At 36.1% G+C, this 22,738-nt stretch overlaps 2 protein-coding genes across 2 annotated transcripts; both read left to right on the forward strand.

The window, feature by feature from the left end:
- Nucleotides 1-113: 113 nt before the first annotated feature.
- LOC134673320 (uncharacterized) lies at nucleotides 114-11,738 on the forward strand. Its single transcript, XM_063531291.1, has 2 exons — nucleotides 114-228; nucleotides 11,387-11,738. Exons 1-2 carry the CDS (start codon nucleotides 166-168, stop codon nucleotides 11,720-11,722), a joined length of 399 nt encoding a protein of 132 aa, XP_063387361.1. The 5' UTR covers nucleotides 114-165; the 3' UTR covers nucleotides 11,723-11,738.
- Nucleotides 11,739-13,612: 1,874 nt separating this feature from the next.
- On the forward strand, nucleotides 13,613-22,052 carry LOC134673591 (uncharacterized). The gene is made up of 3 exons (XM_063531589.1): nucleotides 13,613-13,695; nucleotides 17,216-20,176; nucleotides 21,987-22,052. Exons 1-3 carry the CDS (start codon nucleotides 13,654-13,656, stop codon nucleotides 22,050-22,052), a joined length of 3,069 nt encoding a protein of 1,022 aa, XP_063387659.1. The 5' UTR covers nucleotides 13,613-13,653.
- Nucleotides 22,053-22,738: the final 686 nt, after the last annotated feature.

Consider the following 22,738-nt stretch of genomic DNA (forward strand, 5'->3'; position numbering starts at 1 on the left):
AATATTTAATACATTTACTAAGTTGCGTGCCCGCAACTAATGCGACATGATTATTCGAACTGGTATAAAACGGCCCATTAGGCCACATACCTACATAATAAGTCTGCAAGAAGTAGCATATAGGTTAGTTGAATTAAGTAGTTGGTAGACATTTCAATACTCGTAATGATTGCTGTAAACTTTGTGCTAGTTATAACTGTGATGGCGAGCGTCGACGCGCATCCTTATGTAAGTATAAATAATATTAGGTATATAAATCAAACTAGCCCCACAATAAGCAAATAAGGCTTGTGTTATGGATACATTTAGAGACGATATTTATTTATGTTACCGTAAAAACCCCATTTTATTTTTATGCTTTTTTCTCTTCCGTATACTGCCTAGGTAAAAAACTAAAAACGCATTTTCACTAGTTAAAACTAGTATTTTTAGAGATATTGGGGGCATAAAAAATAACTATTTTTCCTCCCTTTTTTTGTTTATAACTTTTGATATTTTTTGTGACACGCTTCGAATACATTTTTCTAGGCATCATGACGAATCTAATAAGGTATCACACGTATTTTTAGGAGTATTATCTCTATTTTTTGTAACGGTGCGTGTAACGAAGCGTTACACTATCGACCTTCATACTATTTCTGGCACCATACAAATTCTAAATTCTTTTTTGAAATTCAAATCCTATTCCAAATTCCATTCAATGATTTTTATTTTCAGTTCGATCACATACTTTGATCGATAAACATCATTTTATCTAACGGACTGTACTTCCCAAGTTTCTAAACACGACCGTTTAAGTGTGATTTTTATTAGTAAACGTAATAATTCATAAGTGCGTGCAGTTCAGTATAGTGCTCGTTTTGTGGCCCTGCACACCTTCCAGATATATATCTACATCATCACCAAGGCACATATTGTAAGTTATTTGATTTCTAACCTTCTGAATTACGAAAGTATTTTTATACATACCTATCTGTTAACACGTAACCTGTATTGTTACAGGTGCCTTTTTATTTAAATAATAAATACCCCTCATCGCTCTGGATCCTGCCTTTTCATTCCCATCATCCCTGTGAGGCTCCTCTACCTGCCCCCTCACACTGGCGCCCAACGTGGGGCAAACCCGGACCTGACAAGACACCCACCCGCCCTACGACGCTGAGCAGCCCGTTCCAGTACCTCCGTGCCAGCACCTGCTCCTACCCAACAACCACAACCAGCTGTTCCAGTCCTACATTTTTCCTTTTTCTAACAATTTTTTTTTTTATATTGTTTGTAATTGCTAGCTTTAAGATCTTTTCAAAATTCTAAAAGGTTATAGTCGACCCAACTCAAATTTTCGCAATATCTCTCGGCCTAACATCATTTTATTTAATTTTCTATTTTACAACCAACCTTTTATCTAATCCTCAACCGTTTAACCAAAATTCCCCCCTTAAATAACCAATTACATATACATCTATCATCATTCATCATCTTATACCAATTTATCTATATCTATTTTCTAATCCCTATTATGCCAACGTCCTACGCTTTTTGTCGCGCCACGTAACAAAACTCTTAACATAGTGATTACACAAAACATCTATCACATACAATTACACAATCCAAGATTTCCACTGAAATCTCACAAATTGGTTTCAATCCTAAGTGTTTTTAAAACTCCTTGGAGTCACTGAAGTGCGAACCAATCCTGACTTACGGCAGTACTGTTGGAGATAATCCGATAGCTTATCCTTCACCCGATTAAATAAATATACACAACTAAGCCTAATATCACAATAAACTTCTCCTTTCGATTCAATAAAAAATAAAATTTAATAACTACATATTTTATTTATATTGATAACATCAATTACTCTCTTCGTGATAGGTATCCACTTTAATAAACAATGAATCCAGCACTATTAAATAAACCTGAACTCATCTATGAGCTCAAACTCAGGAACATTCGGTTCCCAGCCACCGCGCAGGCTGATGATTTAAGACAGCTCCTCACTCCAAATTTATTCGCGGACCCGTGTTCGAATCTCTCCAGCCCATATGATCTTGAACAGGATATCACCGAAATTAGCAAATGCCTCACAATAGTTTCCTCTCAGCTACAGCTTGCGACCACCAACCAAGCGAAGCACGATAGAATAGCGGTTTTCTTATTTCATTTATATAACAGAATAGAACGTCTCCATATTACCACTGAATTATCTCCAGAAATTATTGACAACTATTCGAAAATATGCGAATTTTTGTCAAAATGTCAAACAAAATTTAACATGTCACAACCGTCAACAACAACGTCAACTTACGCGTCAGCAACCTCTTTGATAGATGATTCCACAAATTTAGACCTACTTGCTCGAAAATTAACCAACCTCTCTGAAGCAAAACCAAGCGATTTTAAAAAATTCAACTATAAAGGCGATAGTTGCCCTTATGATTTTATTCGAAACATCGAAGAGTTTGCAATTGCGCGTAACATTGACGACAAACGCTTACACAAATATATATACGATTTTTTATCAGGCACTCCTTTAGATTGGTATAGGTCAAAGAAAACAACCCTTACAGATTGGAAATCATTTAAAACCCACTTCTTAAAAGATTTCGAATTGCATGACCATGACCACAACTTACTACAAAATATACATTCCCGTAAACAAAAACAACATGAACGAATAATAATGTATTTTTCAGCCATGGAAGCCCTCTTTTCCAAATTACATGAACCCCTTTCTGAAAAACAAAAAATAGATATCCTCCGTAGAAACATGAGCCCTTATTACAGTTCCAGATTAGTTCCTACAGATGTTACGTCTATAGACACATTATTCCAATCGTGCAAATGGTACGAAAGCTGTAATACTACCTCTACTTATAGCTCTAGCAACTATACCAACATTCAACAAGATTCTAACCATACCCCCCCTTCCCAACCGTACATACCACCATTCCCATTTAATAAACCGGTCCATACTGTAACAGCACCACCTTCTACGTTACGCTACTCCTGTCCGCGTTGCAGAACAAACGATCATTCTTTAGATATTTGTACAAGTAAAAATATAGTATGCTTCCGCTGTGGCAAACAAAATGTCACTTTTGCAAAATGTACAGTTTGCCATAAATTTCCAAAAAACGCATAAAGGAGAAAAGTAACTTAAATAAAACTACTGCTACAGAATGGAACCAATGGTTAGATACCATTAAATTATTTATGTCATCATACAATACTACATCAGCACTTTTCACTCAAGATCCATACGATGAACGACCTTATGTCAACATCCAGACAAATAATTTAACTTTATGTGGCCTCTTAGACAGTGGCAGTGCTTTAACTATTTTCGGAAATAATTCCCATAAAATTCTCTTATCCCACAATTTTACCATAAATTACGACCATAAAGTCGTAGGCTCTGTAGCCGACAGCTACCCTATATACTCTATTGGTACAATTCAACTACCAATTTCGTACAAAAATATTGTGGCTATTATTACCGCTCATGTTATCCCTACTGTAAAGCAACCCTTGATTCTAGGCACAAATTTTTGGAGAAAATTCAATATAGCTCCCCACATATTACCTGACATAACGTCATATTCTGATAAACATATAGATACCCTAGTTATTTCCACCTGCGACCAACACATCACTAATTATGACAACCTTTCTGAAACTCAACAGTTAATTTCAGATACTATTATTGAAAAATTTAAAAATATTTCAACAGAAACCAAACCCTTAGGACGAACCCACCTCATTGAACATCACATAGATACCGGTGACCATCCACCAATCAAACAGCGATGCTATAGGCTTTCTCCAGAGAAACAAAAAGCTTTATGCAAAGAAGTTGATGAAATGCTAAAGCTTAATGTTATCGAACCCTGTGAAAGCCCATGGCTAAACCCTGTCATAATAACTCCTAAAAAAGATGGAACGTGGCGTTTTTGCATCGACAGCCGTAAACTAAATTCGATTACGCGCAAAGATGCCTACAAACTCCCACTCATTTCTGACATTCTAGATAATCTAAAAAATGCTAAATATCTATCATCGATAGACATAGCAAAAGCATTTTGGGAATAGTGATGGGTAGGACATCAATTTAAAATGAGTTTGTATGAGTACCTCATTTTCAAAAATGAGGTGTTACAATGTCTTACTTCAAATGAGGTGAGGTACTGGCATATTTTCAGTATCGGCTACTATATTCTCTGAATTTCTCTGAACTCCATCGGCAAACAAAAACTAGATACAATGGATTTATTTTTATAGTCAAACGCAACTTGTCAGTCAGTAAGAACCAGGAAAGTTATACTCATCCTATTCTTTTGGGTGTATATGATGAATTTCTCTATGTTTGGTATGAGACAGTCCTGGGCCAAACCATATAATATAATTATACTCCTAACATCCTTTACACATAAAAATGTTTAATTTGAATGCAATTCTCGAGGTGAAGAAAAGAACTTGAACAACAGAAGACAGATAAAGTTAAGAAATAAGAATCTAACCAAGGACCTAGCCCCCACATCCTACATAGAAACTTTGATGCTTTTATGAAACTGGTTCTAATTTAGCTGTAAATTATTTTTATTGTTTGTTCAATTTTAATCCTTGCTACTTGATATTATTTACAGTTTAATAATAATATATTTCAATTAGAATAGTAACCTTAAAACTGTAAGACTGTTTTTTAACAAACTAAGGAGAACAAATTCCATATTTTCTTCTAATTAGATATCACTATATATAAAAATAACTAACTTACCACTTCAGATGATTTAACAGCAAAGTGATGTAAATAAAAGCACACTAACATTCGCGCCGCCGGTAACGCAGGCGGCAATATTTTTCACTACATTTTTGCATGCAAAAGACACCAAGGTAGAGCCACGGGTATATTTAAACGTGTAAACAATGTCCCTGTTTAGATATTTCGGTATATATATTAGTATTACCACTATAAGACAAAACTAAATTATCTGAACATCACGATGAACTCGTTGCAAACTTTTGTTATTTGTTCCGTCACTGTCAGCTCAGTCAGCTGTCAGAGGGCCTACCGCGAACCACGTTCGACGTATTGCCTCTCTGTCGCACTTGTAAATTCGTACGTAAGTGTGACAGGGAGGCAACACGTCGAACGTGGTTCCCGGTAGGCCCTCAGCTCACAGCCGCCTATGATTTACGTTTCGTTTCGCACTATTTCCTGTGAATTCAGTTTTACTTTTATCATGATGAGATTGTTGAGTGAAGAAATAGAATAATTAGGTCTATAAATAAACATGCCAATTAATAATCACTATATTTTTGAATTACAGGCAGGCACTAACGCAAAAACGACAATCGAAATTGCTTTATCTGCCTCTATTATATTAATATATTAGCTCGATAGTGTGCGGAAGCGATATAGAGGCATATATGCCTCTCTATCGCTCTTGCATATTCGAGCTGTAGAATAGAGGTTAACGAAAAAACGCGATAAACAGGGTTTTTATTTCGAAGTTGTTTACGAAGAACGGTAACAAAATGTAAAAGTAACAATAACAAGTTCAAATCATTACGTAAAGTACATGTTTATTACACTTAAGTAAATTATACTTACTATTTAATGACTACACTAATGTAAATGATTACATTTTGTATACACCAGCACCACATTATGGACCGTATTATATTTCAATAATTTAAATAATATTTTGGTCGGTATTCATTCTTTACTGTTTTTAAGCATGCTTCGTAAATGCTCACATGCTCAGTCAGAGGACCTACCGCGAACCACGTTCGACGTGTTGCCGCCCTGTCACACTTACCTACGAATTTACAAGTGCGACAGAGAAGCAACACGCCGAACTACGTTCTAATGACTTACATTTCTCGCGCCATTCGGCCATTTTGACAAGTAAGTCAGGATCAAAAAGGCGTAAGATCTATGAAAGCTTGCAGCGCTTACGCTTGTTATCTTTCGAGTTTAATTTTTAACGTATTTTCGTGGTGACGCGAGGCGATATTGAAGTACGGCGCGTGTCTGTCTCACTCCCTCTTTGGGTATTTCTAATTCATTGTTTCATTTTGAAAGAATTTTTGAGGTACACCTCAAACACGTTCATGTCTCATGTCACAAAGAGGCAGTGAGTGGTACAAACTCAACGCATTTCTCGGTGGACCTTTTGTCGTTGCAATAAGGTTTGTAGTTCGGCAGTTGACAGTGTGGGCCATTACTCGTTTCTTCATTTGAGACATTTTGAGTTTTGAATGTCAGCGAGCATGCGAGGACCTAGCGCCTCGTGCCACTCTTTTGCAAGTTGTGAAGAGTGTATGAGTATTTGAGGTTCGCGAGTGAATTTGAAAGGATAAGAGTTTTTTGAAATTTGAAGTGTGTGAATGATTTGTGTGGCAAGAGGTGTTTGTGATGCGCGCGAGTAAATGAGTAAAATGAATAGAGGAGTGAAGTAAGACATTTTTGCGGTATGAAGTACTGCGACAAATTAACAAAATGAGTGGTACAAATGAGGTGCCTCACGAGTGAGCGACTCAACACTATTTGGGAAATACCCCTACGCCCTTCTGATAGACCTAAAACTAGTTTCCATGTACCCTCCAAAGGCATGTACATGTTTCGCGTAATGCCTTTTGGATTGACTAATGCCCCTGCTACCCAACAACGCTTTATGGATGCGTTATTCCCTTCTGAAAACCTTGATAACTCAGTATTTACCTACTTAGATGATATTATCATCATAAGTAATACTTTCGATGAACACATCACTTTACTTAATAAAGTTTACCAAAGGCTAGTACAAGCCAACATTACTATAAACTTCCCCAAGTGTTCATTTTTCAAAAAAGAACTTAAATATCTTGGTTACATAGTTAATGAACACGGCTTTCAAACAGATCCTGACAAGGTTAAGGCAATACTTAACATCCCACCTCCCACAACTCCTCGAGAAGTTAAAAAGTTCCTAGGTACAGCAAGTTGGTATAGACGCTTTATCCCCGATTTCAGCACAAAGGTTGCACCACTAACTAAACTTACCTCCACTTCCAAAAAAGCACCACCATTTAAATGGACATCACTAGAAGACAATGCCTTTAAATCCATTAAAGAAGCTCTAGTCTCTACCCCTGTTCTTGCTTGCCCAGACTTCTCAAAACCCTTCGCAGTCCACTGTGATGCATCCAGCTTCGGCATCGGTGCCATGCTGACCCAAGAATTTGATGGCGTTGAGAAACCCATTGCTTATATGAGCAAATCCCTAACTGGTCCCCAAAGAAATTACTCAATTACAGAAAGAGAACTCTTAAGTGTCTTACTAGCCCTAGAACATTGGCGTTGCTATCTTGACAACGGCTTAAAGTTCACAATCTACACAGACCATTCCGCATTACAATGGTTTCTCCATCTAGATAATCCAACCGGACGTCTAGCCCGCTGGAGTATTCGTCTATCTACATTTAACTTCGAAATTAAACATAAACGTGGTAAAGATCATCTAATCCCTGACGCTTTATCACGCTTACCTTCAGTAGACGTTATTAACTACAATAGTTCTAATACCAATGACGACTGGTATAATAATATCTACGCTAAATGCAGTTCTAACCCCAACACCACTCCAGATTACATAATACATAATAATAAATTATACCGATACTCAAAAACCCCTTCGTTACTCCAATCTGAGTATAATTGGAAAGAAGTTATCCCACTAGAGTACAGAATACCCATTATCACAGAAAATCATTCCACCCCAACTTGCGCTCATTTCGGAACATTTAAAACATACAATAAAGTTAAATTGAAATATTTTTGGCCAGGAATGTACAAAGATATTTCAAATTTTATTGCCAAATGCGAGACTTGCTTAGCTTGCAAACACCAAACCCAACTAAAACTTGGCCTAATGGGTAAACCTAAGCAATGCTCTCGACCCTTTCAATGCATTTCAATAGATTTGATCGGCCCCTTGCCTACTACACTAAAACACAACAGATTCATCTTTGTCGTTACTTGCTGTTTTTCAAAATACTGCCTCCTCTTTGCGATTAAACGTGCTACGTCATCAGTAATCGTTCATATTCTAGAAAACCTAGTTTTCCTAGTGTACGGAATCCCACAGACCATAATTCTTGACCATGGTCCTCAATTCGTTAGTCAAGAGACAACGGATTTATTCCACTCCTATCAGATCCCAAAAATACACTATTGCGCAATTAAATGCGCCCAACCAAATCCCGTGGAGAGATATAATAAAGTTGTTACCACAGCAATATCCTCATTCATACAGGATGACCACAGGAATTGGGATATCAACCTACATAAGATACAATTTGCTATTAATACTTCCGTAAATGAAACAACAAATTATACTCCTTCTTTCCTTGTATTTGGTCGCGAATTAGTCACATGTGGATCAGCATACGATAAATCTGATCTCACAGATGATATTATATTCGCGCCCAGAGACGAATACGCTGATAATCTTGGTCTTCTCCAGCCTGTCTTCTCCGAAGTACAAGCCCGTCTTTGGAGAGCGCACCAAACCAATTCTTCATCGTATAATAAACATCACCAACATTTCGAATTCAACGAAAATGACATCGTCTGGAAACGAAATTACGCAATTAGTAATTCTCCTAAACACTATTCTGCTAAACTTGCACCCAAGTTTATTAAATGTTCTATCCTAAAAAAAATATCACCCTTAGTATATGTCCTACAAGACAGGTCCGGCAAAATGCTCGGACGATGGCATATTAGAGACCTTAAACCTCTCCCCAAAATTCTAAAATAAATAATATACTGTTTTTCCTTAATTAGATTCTTATTTGGCTCAAACTTAGCTACTTTTCTCCTAAGCTCCTAACTTGTAAAATATTGTATATAATGTTATACATTTATAATTATAACTCATCCCCATTATACATTTCGGACTCATTACATTTCGTACATACCTACTTAGTACGAATTTATACGTTCATTTATACTATTTAATTTATATAACGTTATATTACGTTCATATAACGTTATTCAAAGCTAACTCTACCAGAGTTAGAACAATACTTATTTATATATTTCTTCCCTTGACATAACGTTCATATTTACGTACTTAGGTACATACGTACCGTACAGTACATTTATTAATTCCGTTAAGGAATTATCTTATGATATTTTGTAGTAATCCTACATTCCATACGGCATTATTTTGTTGAATAAATTTCAACAATCGTACTCTTTGTAGGTACACATTATTGTAGATATTATATTTAGATTCATTAATATTCAGCGGGTGGTTACTGATTAATAAGCCTTAATACTAATGGAGAGCGATTTAATGAGTACGTCCTCTACTTAAAGGAGTACTCTATTGAAACTTATTTTGGTTAAACAATTAACCAAAATTTTATAAGATGATGTATGAATGACCTTTGGTATGCATGTTTAAATCGCCTCTCTTGTATGATAAACATTGTATATAACATCCCCACCTTCTAAATTTATCACTCATACCCATATTCATTACATTATATTTACATTACGGAAAAATCCTTTGGCCATAAGCCCCAGGATTTTCCCTTCCAGGGCGACCCCGGTAGTGTAACGGTGCGTGTAACGAAGCGTTACACTATCGACCTTCATACTATTTCTGGCACCATACAAATTCTAAATTCTTTTTTGAAATTCAAATCCTATTCCAAATTCCATTCAATGATTTTTATTTTCAGTTCGATCACATACTTTGATCGATAAACATCATTTTATCTAACGGACTGTACTTCCCAAGTTTCTAAACACGACCGTTTAAGTGTGATTTTTATTAGTAAACGTAATAATTCATAAGTGCGTGCAGTTCAGTATAGTGCTCGTTTTGTGGCCCTGCACACCTTCCAGATATATATCTACATCATCACCAAGGCACATATTGTAAGTTATTTGATTTCTAACCTTCTGAATTACGAAAGTATTTTTATACATACCTATCTGTTAACACGTAACCTGTATTGTTACAGGTGCCTTTTTATTTAAATAATAAATACCCCTCATCGCTCTGGATCCTGCCTTTTCATTCCCATCATCCCTGTGAGGCTCCTCTACCTGCCCCCTCACATTTTTCACCGTTTTCAGGATCTCGAACAGACTAAGTCGTTAGGTGAAAACTAGTGATATTTTTAAGTAGAAAAAAGAAAAATAGAGATAAATTAACAAAAAAAACCCTATTTGGATTATCTCGAAAACCTATTTGAGGATGTTGAACTCAGATTAACACTATAAAAAGATGGCGTGTACTTAAGGCGTGTTAATAGACTTTTATAATGTGTCGGAAGCCGGTGTGCTCGAAGCTTTTATATGATGTCGTTTGATAGGTTCTTTTGTTGTTAAGGATTACCTATAATAATATACTTGGTCAAGGAAATCTTGTCAGTAGAAAAAGGCGGCAAATTTCAAAAATGTAGGCACCAAGGGTAGGTAGGGTTCGTCCCATAGAAAATTTGAATTTCGCACCTTTTTCTACTGACAAGATTTGGTTGACCAAGTACAGTGGAACCTGGATAATTGCAATCTCAAGGGACCGGCCAATTTTTGTCAATTAACCAGGTTTTTCATGTAAGCAGGTCGTGTCAATTAACGAGGTTCAAAAAATCGTTGTTTTCATTAATAGAGGTTGCGTTCTGACAAATTTCTTTTATGGAGGTGCAAATAACCATTTTAAGTAGATTTACACGCTTACATTCTATATATTGCTTCCGTCTATACTTGCACTTTTACACTACAATAATTACCACTTTATTTTCTTATCATTTGGGTTTAAAAAATTCCCTTGAATTGTAGAAGAAAGTTTTATTAGAATGTAAAAAGCATAAGTACTTTGTTTTTTATTGATCAAAACTATTTCACCTACTACAGGCTGTGATAGATACCCAATAAATAAATAAAATTCTGGATGGAAATATAAATAAAATGATCATTGCTATTAAAATATTGTTTCTGCTGTATACAACTACATTATTTCAATTACAGAGGTAATAAGCAAGACTCGTTTCAATAATAGAGGTAAAAACAAGAGCAAAAATAACGGATTTTTTAGCACAGTGTCAATTATAGAGGTCTTAAGTTGCGATGTGGTCAATTATAGAGGCAAAATTACGAAAAGCACTTAAATCTAAATTGCCATTATAGAGGTTCCAAAATTTCAATTATAGAGGCCTTTTGGTCTCAAGGGACCGGGACCGGACTTTTGGTTGCAATTATTGAGGTTTTCCATTTATCCAGGTGCCAATTAATCAGGTTTCACTGTATATATATATATATACATAGTTTATTATGTTCATTACGGAATTTTCTTTATCAACGTTTAATTATCGTTATTTTTTTAGGAGGCGTCGAGCGCGATGAAACAGCATAGTAGAGTGAAGCGTCAAATACCTGATGGGCCTGATGGCGCTCCAGATATAGACGACCCCACGGACCCGAAGTACCAGGAATTGGCCCAAGAATCGTTTGATAAGTACCGAGAGACTCACTCTGGCGGTCAGATAATTGTCAAGGATATCATAGTTACAAAAGCCACTAAACAGATAGTGGGCGGATATGTGTATCGTTTTTCATTCATCGTGTTCCCTATCTATGGCGATGCACTTACGTGCTATTCTAAAATCTTTGTTAACTTAGAAAATCAAAAGGAATTTGTTACTGTAAATTGTGATAATTAAATTCTACTACTTTTTTTCTTGCACCATTTTTATTACATCTCTGTTTAGCCCTATGGTTGACTGGTAGAGAATGCTTTTAGGCATTAAGTCCGCCATTTGTACATTTTATTTGTATTATGTGCAATAAAGTTTAAATAAATAAATAATGTTAAACAGTAGAGTAGAATGTAACGACATAAATACACCTGCTTGGCGATGGCGGTAGAGAGCCTTGGGTGATTCACTGTAGTGTTAGCGGTACCTCTACCTACACCCAGAAATTTAGTAAATTGCTGCAAATGGTGTTAAAAGTATGAAAATCGGTAAGATTGATCGGTAAGATTTGAACCAGTTTGACCCAAAGCACCAAAAAAAAGGAATAGAGTTATGACGTATTATTAGGGTTCCGTACCTCAAAAGGAAAAAACGGAACCCTTATAGGATCACTCGTGCGTCGACAAGAGACGACAGGAAAACCTATTACAAATGTGCAGTCAAGCGTGAGTCAGACTTTTGTACCCTTGGAACGCAAGTCCGACTCGCACTTGACCGTTTTTTTTGCATTTCTACTCACCTTGCAACGAATCGTATGGGTCTTTTATAGGTAAGTATCGCTTTTTATCAGTCAATATGGGTGGCAACTGTCGAAGAGTTGCATAGCTGAAAGGGCTGACATCCAGGGCCATACATTTCCAAAAATAAAACAAGAATTTGACACAATTTTAGGAAACCTAATCTTGCTCAGTCTCTTGCGCTTACTTGCGCTGTCTCGGCACTCAATACGAATTCGTCGCATTTGGCGTCGAGTCGAGACGCTTGGAATCCAGCGCGGGAACGCTACCTGCGTGTTGGGCACCCTCCCGAGGGCACCAAATTTCGATAGGTTTTTTTTAGTTTTAGTTATTTTAATTGTAGTTAGTTTTAGTTTTATATTATGTCTTTTAGTAATTTATATTAATAAATAATCTATACATTATGAAAAAAAAGAAAAAATGACCTTGAATAATATTAAATAGACGAATACACAAATATTTGGGAAGAGGTGGAAACCGTGTTGATTTTTATATCTCAAACATTATTTTTGTATAAATTGGTAGAACTAAGAAAATACTCTTAATAGACAATAATTTATGGAATGCATGTGATGAAGCAATCAAATGTAGCTTTGATTGAAGTTAAGCTGTTAAGTTAAGCATGGGGCTCGAATTACAAACGTCGCAGTATGAATAGGCCAATCAAATTAGATCCAAAAAAAGCGTTATGAGGAATTAATTCCCCGCAAGCTAGAAATCAATTTAATACCTTATTTAGGCCCTAAATTCGTATAGTCCGAGTTTGCTCCATCCCAGGAGATGTGGATAAATTTTAGAGGTCTTGGGAGATACATTTACATTGGATTGATAAAACCACTCGATGTAGAAGGGACCCACCATCAATCTAACCAGCAAGGTGGTTGTAGATCAGACACTGGTGAAAAAAATTATCGGATTATAAAACACTTTTATGTAAAAAAAGAAATTCAAAGTGGCGGCTACGTTTTACAATCTTAGACTACGAAATCATATTAAGGTATTTTTCGGATCCGCAGATGTCAATTTTTATGATGATTAGAGCAAATTTTTCGTCGGACGTACCGTTTTTGAACTACAAGCAAAAAACTGAAAAAGAGCAAATTTTTTTCACACAAGTCCTGGAATGTAGCAAACTCAGATTTCGTTAATTTAGAACCAAAAGGAGGTATTAAGACGATTTCTAGCTTGCTGGCAATTAATTCCTGGAAAAATCTAATTTGATTCGCCTAAATTTAAAAGTGTAACAAATTAACTTTAGCTGCCATTGCAAATCACTTAATTGGAAAATGATATTGATTAACCGGATTCCATATAAAGTATTATTTTTCCTATTAGTAGGTATTTTCAATCAACTGCGGCAACCGATCTGGGCATCAAAATATGCATGTATATATTTATATATTATTCCTGCTAGTACCATTGGTAAGTAAATAAGTTTTGTTTTATTTAAAACGGTTTAATTAGAAGGTGTTTAATAATATACCTACCCTATTAATAATATAATCATACAGACATAGAAGATTTTGTGGTAAAATAAAGTGATTTACAAAATGTAATATAATATCAACGTGTCTGTTATCGATGTTACGTTAACGTTATACTTTTTACCCGACTACGGCAACGCAAAAGGAGGGTTATGATATAATAAGATAGCTACCACGAAATGCACAACACGTTCGATATCTTCTTCTCCTTTGATATACTTATTGGTAGTTTTCTATTCTTTTGGCACTGTATACTTTTACGTACAGTTTACGTTTTAGTTTTTAAGTATCTACTAAATATCAATGGCGGCGTGTCCAGAAAAGCCGATTCCCACCGGCTTGCCTCTTTTTGGACGTTTGAGCAGAGTTGTAAAGGAAATATGTAAGCCAAATTAGCCCCGGCTTGCCTATGGATATGTTTGACGCGCCGCCACTGCTAAATATACCTACATAATTAAGGAATTATGTAGCGCTTTGTAATTGATTTGTATTGAAATTTCTCGGAAACTTACTTACGGAAAGTATAAGTTACATATTGATCGATGTTTCATTTTCTCTGTCAACACTCGTTTATTGTTTTTTGACTTGTTTTTGTACCTATATTAGTGTAGTAAATAAAGGTAGTGGACCCCGCAGTAATTCCTCAGCCAGAAAAAGCTTTACAGTATGATAAAGTATCAATATATAAAAAGTATTGTATAAATTTCCAAAGAATAATAATAATAGTATTTAAGTAAATACCTAAAGTCTTAAATCGTTAATATCTTTTTACGGAAAATTGCTCCGTTTAAACTTTCTTCTCCGGACATGTTCATGTAACGTATTGCATCAATATATGAAATATCAAAAAAAAAATCCCCGCAGAAATACCAATATTAACAAAATATTATTTTTTGGCGTGGCTTGGACCGGAAAATTGCTCAGTCTAATTTTTTCACTGGAATGCCATTTTATTGCCGATTTATACATACAAATTGAAAATCTAAAAAATTTACCATGTAACATGTAACTATACTTTTTTTCAGAAATTGCCTTTTTACTCGTTGTGGAAAATTTCTCTGTGCATTTTATTTATTGAATTAAGTTCACAGTTTTCTTTCCATTCAACTATAAAAACATCCAAAAAAATAACGAGCGTATTCAAAACTAAACATATCGGGAGCAGTGTATAGGGAGCGGGGTGTACAAGGGATGACAGTTCTTTTGGATATTTTGGATTTAAGTATATACGTGACTACTTAGTATATATTTAAAAAGAAATCAGGCTGAGAAATTTTCCACTCTCAGTTTTTTATAGTTCTAAAATACATAAACTTGGGTATGCATTTTTTTTGGATTTTCTTACCCACTACGCCAAATTATATTCTAAGATCATATAAGAAGGAAAAAATGGCAGAGCAATTTTCCGATGAAAATGAGCGTCAAAAAAGGAATTGTCGTAAAAAAAAAATTCTCATGTTTGACGAAAGTTTTAGATTTTTTTCTAGTATCACATACTGATACAAATAACTTATTTGGTAAAATAATTTTGGACGGAGGAATTACTCGGTTCAATATATAAACAGATTTGTATTTTTACGTATAAATACCTAACTTAGGAGTGGTTTTTTTTTTGGATATTTATATGTTAGTTTCGGCTCATACTATACAATAACCAAGCAAAATTTCATCGACTGAGAAATTAATGCATGGGTCTCCATACAACAACTTGCTTCGTTTACTACACTATATATGAATAAAGATCATTTAAGTTACACTCGTTTATGTCATGTCACAAAAACTTCTATCGGGCCGATTCGAACTTTAAGATATGTCAAGGAATAGAGAAGTAAGGTGACTAATATAGTTATCGGCCACTACATCGTTAGTGGCCACTCTTAGCATTAAGGCTTCAATTTGTTTGTTTCGTTCTGATTTGTCAGGAGTGGCGGACTGGCCAATAACCAGTAACTACAGCAGTCACCCTATATCATATTTCCCTGCCTTTTTGCAGGAAGATAGCAAAATTGTGTTTTTTTTTTTTGTTTAATGTATCGTTTGTGTGAGTCAACCGGTCCTCGCTAGAACTACGGGCGGCCGCTTGCTCTTTGTCGGATAGAAGCTATAATTATGTGATGTGTCTAGTAGGTGCAGTTAGGTCTTGTTAAAAGTTTTTAAGGTGTCAATTATATATTTTGTATATTTGATAAAGGAATTGAGTGTGTCTTCTTTTCCGATAATATGTTGTATAGTGTACGGTTCTATGTCCTGGTATTTCCCACAGATAGATTCGTGGTCACATCTGGCATATGCATATCACATCTGGCATTAGATGTTGGTGAAAGCATAAATTAGTAGATCATAAATTTAAGACGATTACATTTTCACTTCAATGAGTTTTAAAAGCCTGGTCGTGGTATAGGTGGTGTTAATGAGACTCAATTCTATGGCGCAAACCAACGGCCCGATTCGAACCTTTAAGATACGTCAAATATTATGCCCAGATACGATATGGATTAGATATGTCAGTGTCAAAAGTGACGTTTTTGTTTGACACAGACATATCGTATCTATGGCCTATTTTATAAAGCTACAAGTTACAATTTACAAGCGGAAGTCTCGTTCTAACACATAGGGTTAGAAAGAGACTTCCGCTTGTAAATTGTAACTTGTAGCTTTATAAAATAGGCCACTAGTCGTAATATTTGACGTATCAAGTTCAAATCGGGCCGCAACATTTTTACTCAAATTGAAGTATCAGATTAGCCATACTAATTAGTTATTAGACATGATTAGACGGTAATCGATAGGTACCTATACTTTATAAAAGTAAGGTAAGGTAGTAAGGTAAGGTACTTTTTTAATCCCGAGGACGCTTATCACTAGTACTGTAGTAGCACAGAATAAGTAATAGTATTATCATAGTAGTAGTACTAACAAGGAAGGGTACCCAACTGTCCGACTCCGATTTGATTTATTTTGATATATGTTAATAGAGTAGTCTAAAATAACGGACACGTATTTTTTTGAGCTGCCCAAATTCAACCTGTTAGAAGAAATTAGGTTTGGTCAATTTTCAGTACTTTGAAGGCCATTTTCTCCTAACAGGTTGAGTTTGGGCAGCCAAAAAAAATACGAGTCCGTTATTTTAGACTACTCTATAACATATATCAAAATAAATCAAATCGGAGTCGGACAGTTGGGTAGCCTTCCTTGTAAGACAAATACATAGAACGGTAAGTCTTAATTACTTACATAGGTAAAATTCTTCATTCCATCCAGACATACGGTCCATACGATTACCTATAGAAAATATTTCCTCTAAATTAAGGCACATCACAAATGAGCTAAACTTTTTCAGAAATTAAGAGCCTGTATTCTGCATAGTCACTGAATAAATTCAGATAGGTATTCAGTTGCCATAGAGAAGAGTTGTCATAAAAAAATTTGTAAAGCTGAAATAAATATATGTTTTACAGATCTCCTATGGATATGGAATAGGAGAGCAAGAGGAGCAAGATCCAAATGATCCAAAATATCAAAAACTGGCCGAAGAATTAGTACGTTACCACTTGAATGTAACGAAACAGGACATGAAAAAAGTAACAGTGTCTAAGGTTACTACACAAAGAGTGGCAGGTGTCCTCACTAGAATCAAATTCCGTGTTTTCCTTGTCAACGGTAAATCGTCTATGTGTGATTCTGAAGTATGGGACCAACCTTGGAAAGATTCGAGAACTGTAACTTATAAATGTGACGGGCTGTTTTCCAACAAACTACTAAGCTCATTAGGCAATTTTCGAATCGCAGGACCACGGGACCCTAGAAACCCTAAATACCTAAGGTTAGCAAATCGGGCACTTGATATATTCATTCAAACTCGAGACAGTAAACTTTTTAACAGAGAAGATATAAAATCAGTAACTGTAACAAGTGCGAAAGTAAAGATAGACAGACAAATAACAAATGCCCTTGTTTTCGTTGTTAACACTCTCAATAATGGTCAATTTGAATGTGAGGGTGTAGTTTTGGAATCACCATGGAAAACATTCGATAGGCCTGAAGTTACTAATGTAAATTGTGATATTAGCAAAGGAGATGCAACAAATGATGTTCTTATGGGCCAGTCAGGTAAAAATCAACAGACTGGCGGCCAAGAGCGTCAAAACCCGAAAGACCCTAAATATAAACAGTTGGCGAAAGAATCTTTTAAAAGGTACCTTCAATCACACACCAATGTTAAAATAAGTGTTAAAAAATTAACGGTCGACACAGTAACCTCCCAAGTGGTAGCTGGAACCATGATACGCATTGATTTCCATGTTGATCCTATCAAAGGAACGAGAATTCCTTGTAAATCTGAAATTTGGCAGAAAGTTGATAATCAATTAGATTTTAACGTGATGTGTCAGTTGAATGATGAAAAGATAGGAGGTCAAAATGAGGAAGACCCCAAAGACCCCAAGTATAAACAACTTGCAGAGGAATCTTTTCAGAAATATCGGAAAACTCATATTGGCCCCTTATTTGTTGTTAAAGAGATTAAAGTGACCAGAGTAACCACACAGGTGGTTGCAGGTGTAGCCACCAAACTCGATTTCAGGGTAATTACTGACTCGAGCGACATGTACCATTGCCATTCTGAGGTTTTGGAACAATCATGGATTCAAATCAAAAATATTACAGTTATTTGTGACCCGCTAAACAAGTTATCTGCTTCTGTAAACAGTCAGTTGAATGATGAAAAGGTAGGAGGTCAAAATGAGCAAGACCCCGAAGACCCGAAGTATAGACAACTAGCAAAAGAATCTTTTCAGAAATATAGGAAGACTCATCTTGGCCCCCTATTTGTTGTTAAAGAGATTAAAGTGACCAGAGTAACCACACAGGTAGTTGCAGGTGTAAGAACTAAACTCGATTTCAATGTAATTACTGACTCTAGCTACAGATACAATTGCCATTCTGAGGTTTTGGAACAACCATGGCGTAAAATTAAAGATATAAAAGTAATATGTGACCCGCTAAACAAGTTATCTGCTTCTGCAAACCGTCCGAAAGTTAATGATGATCTTGATGAAAGTATAGGTGGCCAAACAAACGACGATCCCAAAGATCCTAAATACAAGAAATTAGCAGAAGAATCTTTTAAGAGGTACTTAAAGTCGCACACCAATGTTAAAATAAATGTTAAAACAGTAACGGTCGACAAAGTAACCACCCAAGTGGTAGCTGGAACCATGATACGCATTGATTTCCATGTTAATCCTATCAAAGGGACGACGATTCCTTGTAAATCTGAAATTTGGGAAAAGGTAGATGATAAATTAGATTTTACCGTGATGTGTCAGTTGAATGATGAAAAAGTAGGAGGTCAAAAGGAGCAAGACCCCGAAGACCCCAAGTATCAACAACTTGCAGAGGAATCTTTTCAGAAATATCGGAAGTCTCATATTGGCCCCCTATTTGTTGTTAAAGAGATTAAAGTGACCAGAGTAACCACACAGGTAGTTGCAGGTGTAAGAACTAAACTCGATTTCAATGTAATTACTGACTCGAGCTACAGATACAATTGTCATTCTGAGGTTTTGGAACAACCATGGCGTAAAATTAAAGATATTAAAGTAATATGTGACCCGCTAAACAAGTTATCTGCTTCTGCAAACCATCCGAAAGTTAATGATGATCTTGATGAACGTATAGGCGGCCAAACAAACGACGATCCCAAAGATCCAAAATACAAGAAATTAGCAGAAGAATCTTTTAAGAGGTACTTAAAGTCGCACACCAATATTAAAATAAATGTTAAAACAGTAACGGTCGACAGAGTAACCACCCAAGTGGTAGCTGGAACCATGATACGCATTGATTTCCATGTTAATCCTATCAAAGGGACGACGATTCCTTGTAAATCTGAAATTTGGGAAAAGGTAGATGATAAATTAGATTTTACCGTGATGTGTCAGGTGAATGATGAAAAAGTAGGAGGTCAAAAGGAGCAAGACCCCGAAGACCCCAAGTATCAACAACTAGCAAAAGAATCTTTTCAGAAATATCGGAAGACTCATATTGGCCCCCTATTTGTTGTTAAAGAGATTAAAGTGACCAGAGTAACCACACAGTTAGTTGCAGGTGTAAGAACTAAACTCGATTTCAATGTAATTACTGATTCGAGCTACAGATACAATTGCCATTCTGAGGTTTTGGAACAACCATGGCGTAAAGTTAAAGATATTAAAGTTATATGTGACCCGCTAAACAAGTTATCTGCTTCTGCAAACAGTCAGTTGAATGCTGAAAATGTAGGAGGTCAAAATGAGCAAGATCCTGAAGACCCGAAGTATAAACAACTAGCAAAAGAATCTTTTCAGAAATATCGGAAGACTCATATTGGCCCCCTATTTGTTGTTAAAGAGATTAAAGTGACCAGAGTAACCACTCAGGTAGTTGCAGGTGTAAGAACTAAACTCGATTTCAATGTAATTACTGATTCGAGCTACAGATATCATTGCCATTCTGAGGTTTTGGAACAACCATGGCGTAAAATTAAAGATATTAAAGTTATATGTGACCCGCTAAACAAGTTATCTGCTTCTGCATATCGTCCGAAAGTTAATGGTGATGTTGATGGCCATTCGGTCGGTGGCGAAAAAAACCAAGACCCCAATAATCCTAAGTATCAAAAATTAGCCGAAGAATCTTTCGAAAGGTATCGACGTGATCATATTGGTCTTCTTTTTACACTTAAAGAGTTTAAAGTTATTAAAGTGACCACTCAAGTAGTTTCAGGAGTACTTACTCGACTTGATTTCAAAGCGATACCTACCAAAGGCAATGTGTTACAATGCCATTCTGAGATTTTAGATCAATCATGGTTACAAAGTAGAGATATTAAAGTGAATTGTTTCTCACCTTCTAAACTAACGCTATCTAAATTTGCCCGCAAGCTAAAAGTTAAAGGGGGTTTTAACATAATAGATGAAGCAATAACCGATTACTTTGAACATTTTGATACTAAGCAATGGAGAGTTGAGAACAGCGTGATTAGGAGTTCTAAAAAAACACGAACAGATTTTGGTAAAGATATTTTAACATATTTTAAAGTGGACGTATTCGCATCCAACAGCTACGGTGATTACAGTTATTATAATTGCAGTGCGGTTTTTGCTACAAATAAACGGAATGAAGATATCCTAATTGGCGTAAATTGTAATAAAGCTACTTCTCTGGCGGGTAGAACTGATTGGATGGATCCTTCTGATAAAATGTATTTAAATTTAGCCAGAAAAGCGATAGTACAATACATTAGGACTACAAACAACAAGGTTGGTCTGAGAGGAAAATATGACGTCGTAGTTACTTCCGCTACCAGTAGTTTAGCCGCAGGAACGTGGCATGCCATACATTTTGTGGTTCAACCGCTAAAGGTGGATGTAAATGGATTGAAGTGCTATACCCGTGTTTGGGAAGACTTGAAAGGAAAACAAACAATCACTGAAGTAAATTGTGAATATAATAATTCAATCAAAATCGGTTAAAAGCGTTGAAATTATAGTCGCTGAGGAGTATATTAATGTTTTGATGATGTTTCTGTAACACAAGAGATATCATTTATACAGTTTCCTATTTCGCAATATCTGTAAAAGTATATAAGTATTTTAAACGTGACCATAATTCTTCACATAAATAAAACATGTTTCCATTTAACTTGATTTTATTATAATTTTACCAGTTCCATCTGGCCCCAATTTCACATCGGTGACAGGTGCGACAATTGTAAAACATCACTGTTGCTGACGTCACAGGCACTACAATTGTCACGAAACTCCGACAGATAACTCATTAAGTCATTACCTATCAAGAATTACCTATAATTCTTCTAAATCTTTGACAATTATCAGAAACTTCGCAAGAGAAATATCTGTATTTTTCCGATATAATAGTTTTTTTTAAATAATATAATGATGGTGGCAAACAGGAATACGGCGCGCCCGATGGTAAGTGGTAATCGTAGCCCCTGTTGTCTCACAACAGTTTAAATTCTATTAGTTTTACGGATATCCATATTAGGTACTAATCATACAACCCATACTAATATTATAAATGCGAAAGTGTGTCTGTCTGTCTCTTATCTCTTCACGCTTAAACCGCTGGACTAATTTAGTTACAATGACAATGTGGTATAGAGATAGTTTTAATCCAGGGGGAAGGTCTAGGATAGATTTAATCTCAAAAATAATCCCATTACGGTAGGCGTTCACAGCTGTAGCTGTTCCACAGGGCCCCATGATGGCACGAGTCAAATGTGGTTCGCGGTAGGCCCTCAGAACGCAAAACGCCTACATCATTTTCATCGTTATATTTTTACGTTAGCGATGTCGACGAGCCCAGCTGTCGCGGGGCTCCTATTCTGTACTGTTTGGCCTTCGGCCATTTGAAGATAACTAACGACCCTAACCTATCCTAGTTATATAAAAAAGTGGTCATTTTGCGATCTAGACAGTTTACGCTGTATACTAAAAAGGATATACTTAATAGGCGTTCTAGACCGTCCGCGACTATACCCATGGCACGCATCGGACGTATCGCACGCAACGGATTTTATAGTATTATTTGTATGGAAAGTCACACAAGTGCGTCCACTGATCCACGGTACCGATCGTATTGAATACGACGAATGTAAAATCTTCTTCTTCTTCGTTACACTCTTGACAGAGTGGTCGTGGCCATTATGTAGACTTTTGAGCGACTTGTTTAACGACACGTCGCCATTCCTCTCGTAGAACTGCTTTCCGTGAGCATTCGCTTACTGTGGCCGACACACTGGCTTTGATTTGGTCGGTCCATCACATTGGCGATCTTCCTCTAGCCCTGTCACCTCCCAATCTTCCTTGCACAACTAGGCGTTCTATGGATGTTCCATCTCGCCGAGACACGTAAAATGAATGTAAAATAGTTACAAAGGTACAGTATATTTAATAAAATATGACTAAGTAGGTATAAAG

Source organism: Cydia fagiglandana, chromosome 18, assembly GCF_963556715.1.
Source record: "Cydia fagiglandana chromosome 18, ilCydFagi1.1, whole genome shotgun sequence".
Lineage (NCBI taxonomy): Eukaryota > Metazoa > Arthropoda > Insecta > Lepidoptera > Tortricidae > Cydia > Cydia fagiglandana.

Coding starts and splice junctions, on each gene's coding strand:
- LOC134673320 (XM_063531291.1), top strand. CDS start 166: ATGATTGCTGTAAACTTTGTGCTAGTTATAACTGTGATGGCGAGCGTC. Junction 229..11,386: donor GCGTCGACGCGCATCCTTAT/GTAAGTATAAAT, acceptor TTATTTTTTTAG/GAGGCGTCGAGCGCGATGAA.
- LOC134673591 (XM_063531589.1), top strand. CDS start 13,654: ATGCATGTATATATTTATATATTATTCCTGCTAGTACCATTG. Junction 13,696..17,215: donor TATTCCTGCTAGTACCATTG/GTAAGTAAATAA, acceptor TATGTTTTACAG/ATCTCCTATGGATATGGAAT. Junction 20,177..21,986: donor TGACCAGAGTAACCACTCAG/GTAGTTGCAGGT, acceptor CCATTACGGTAG/GCGTTCACAGCTGTAGCTGT.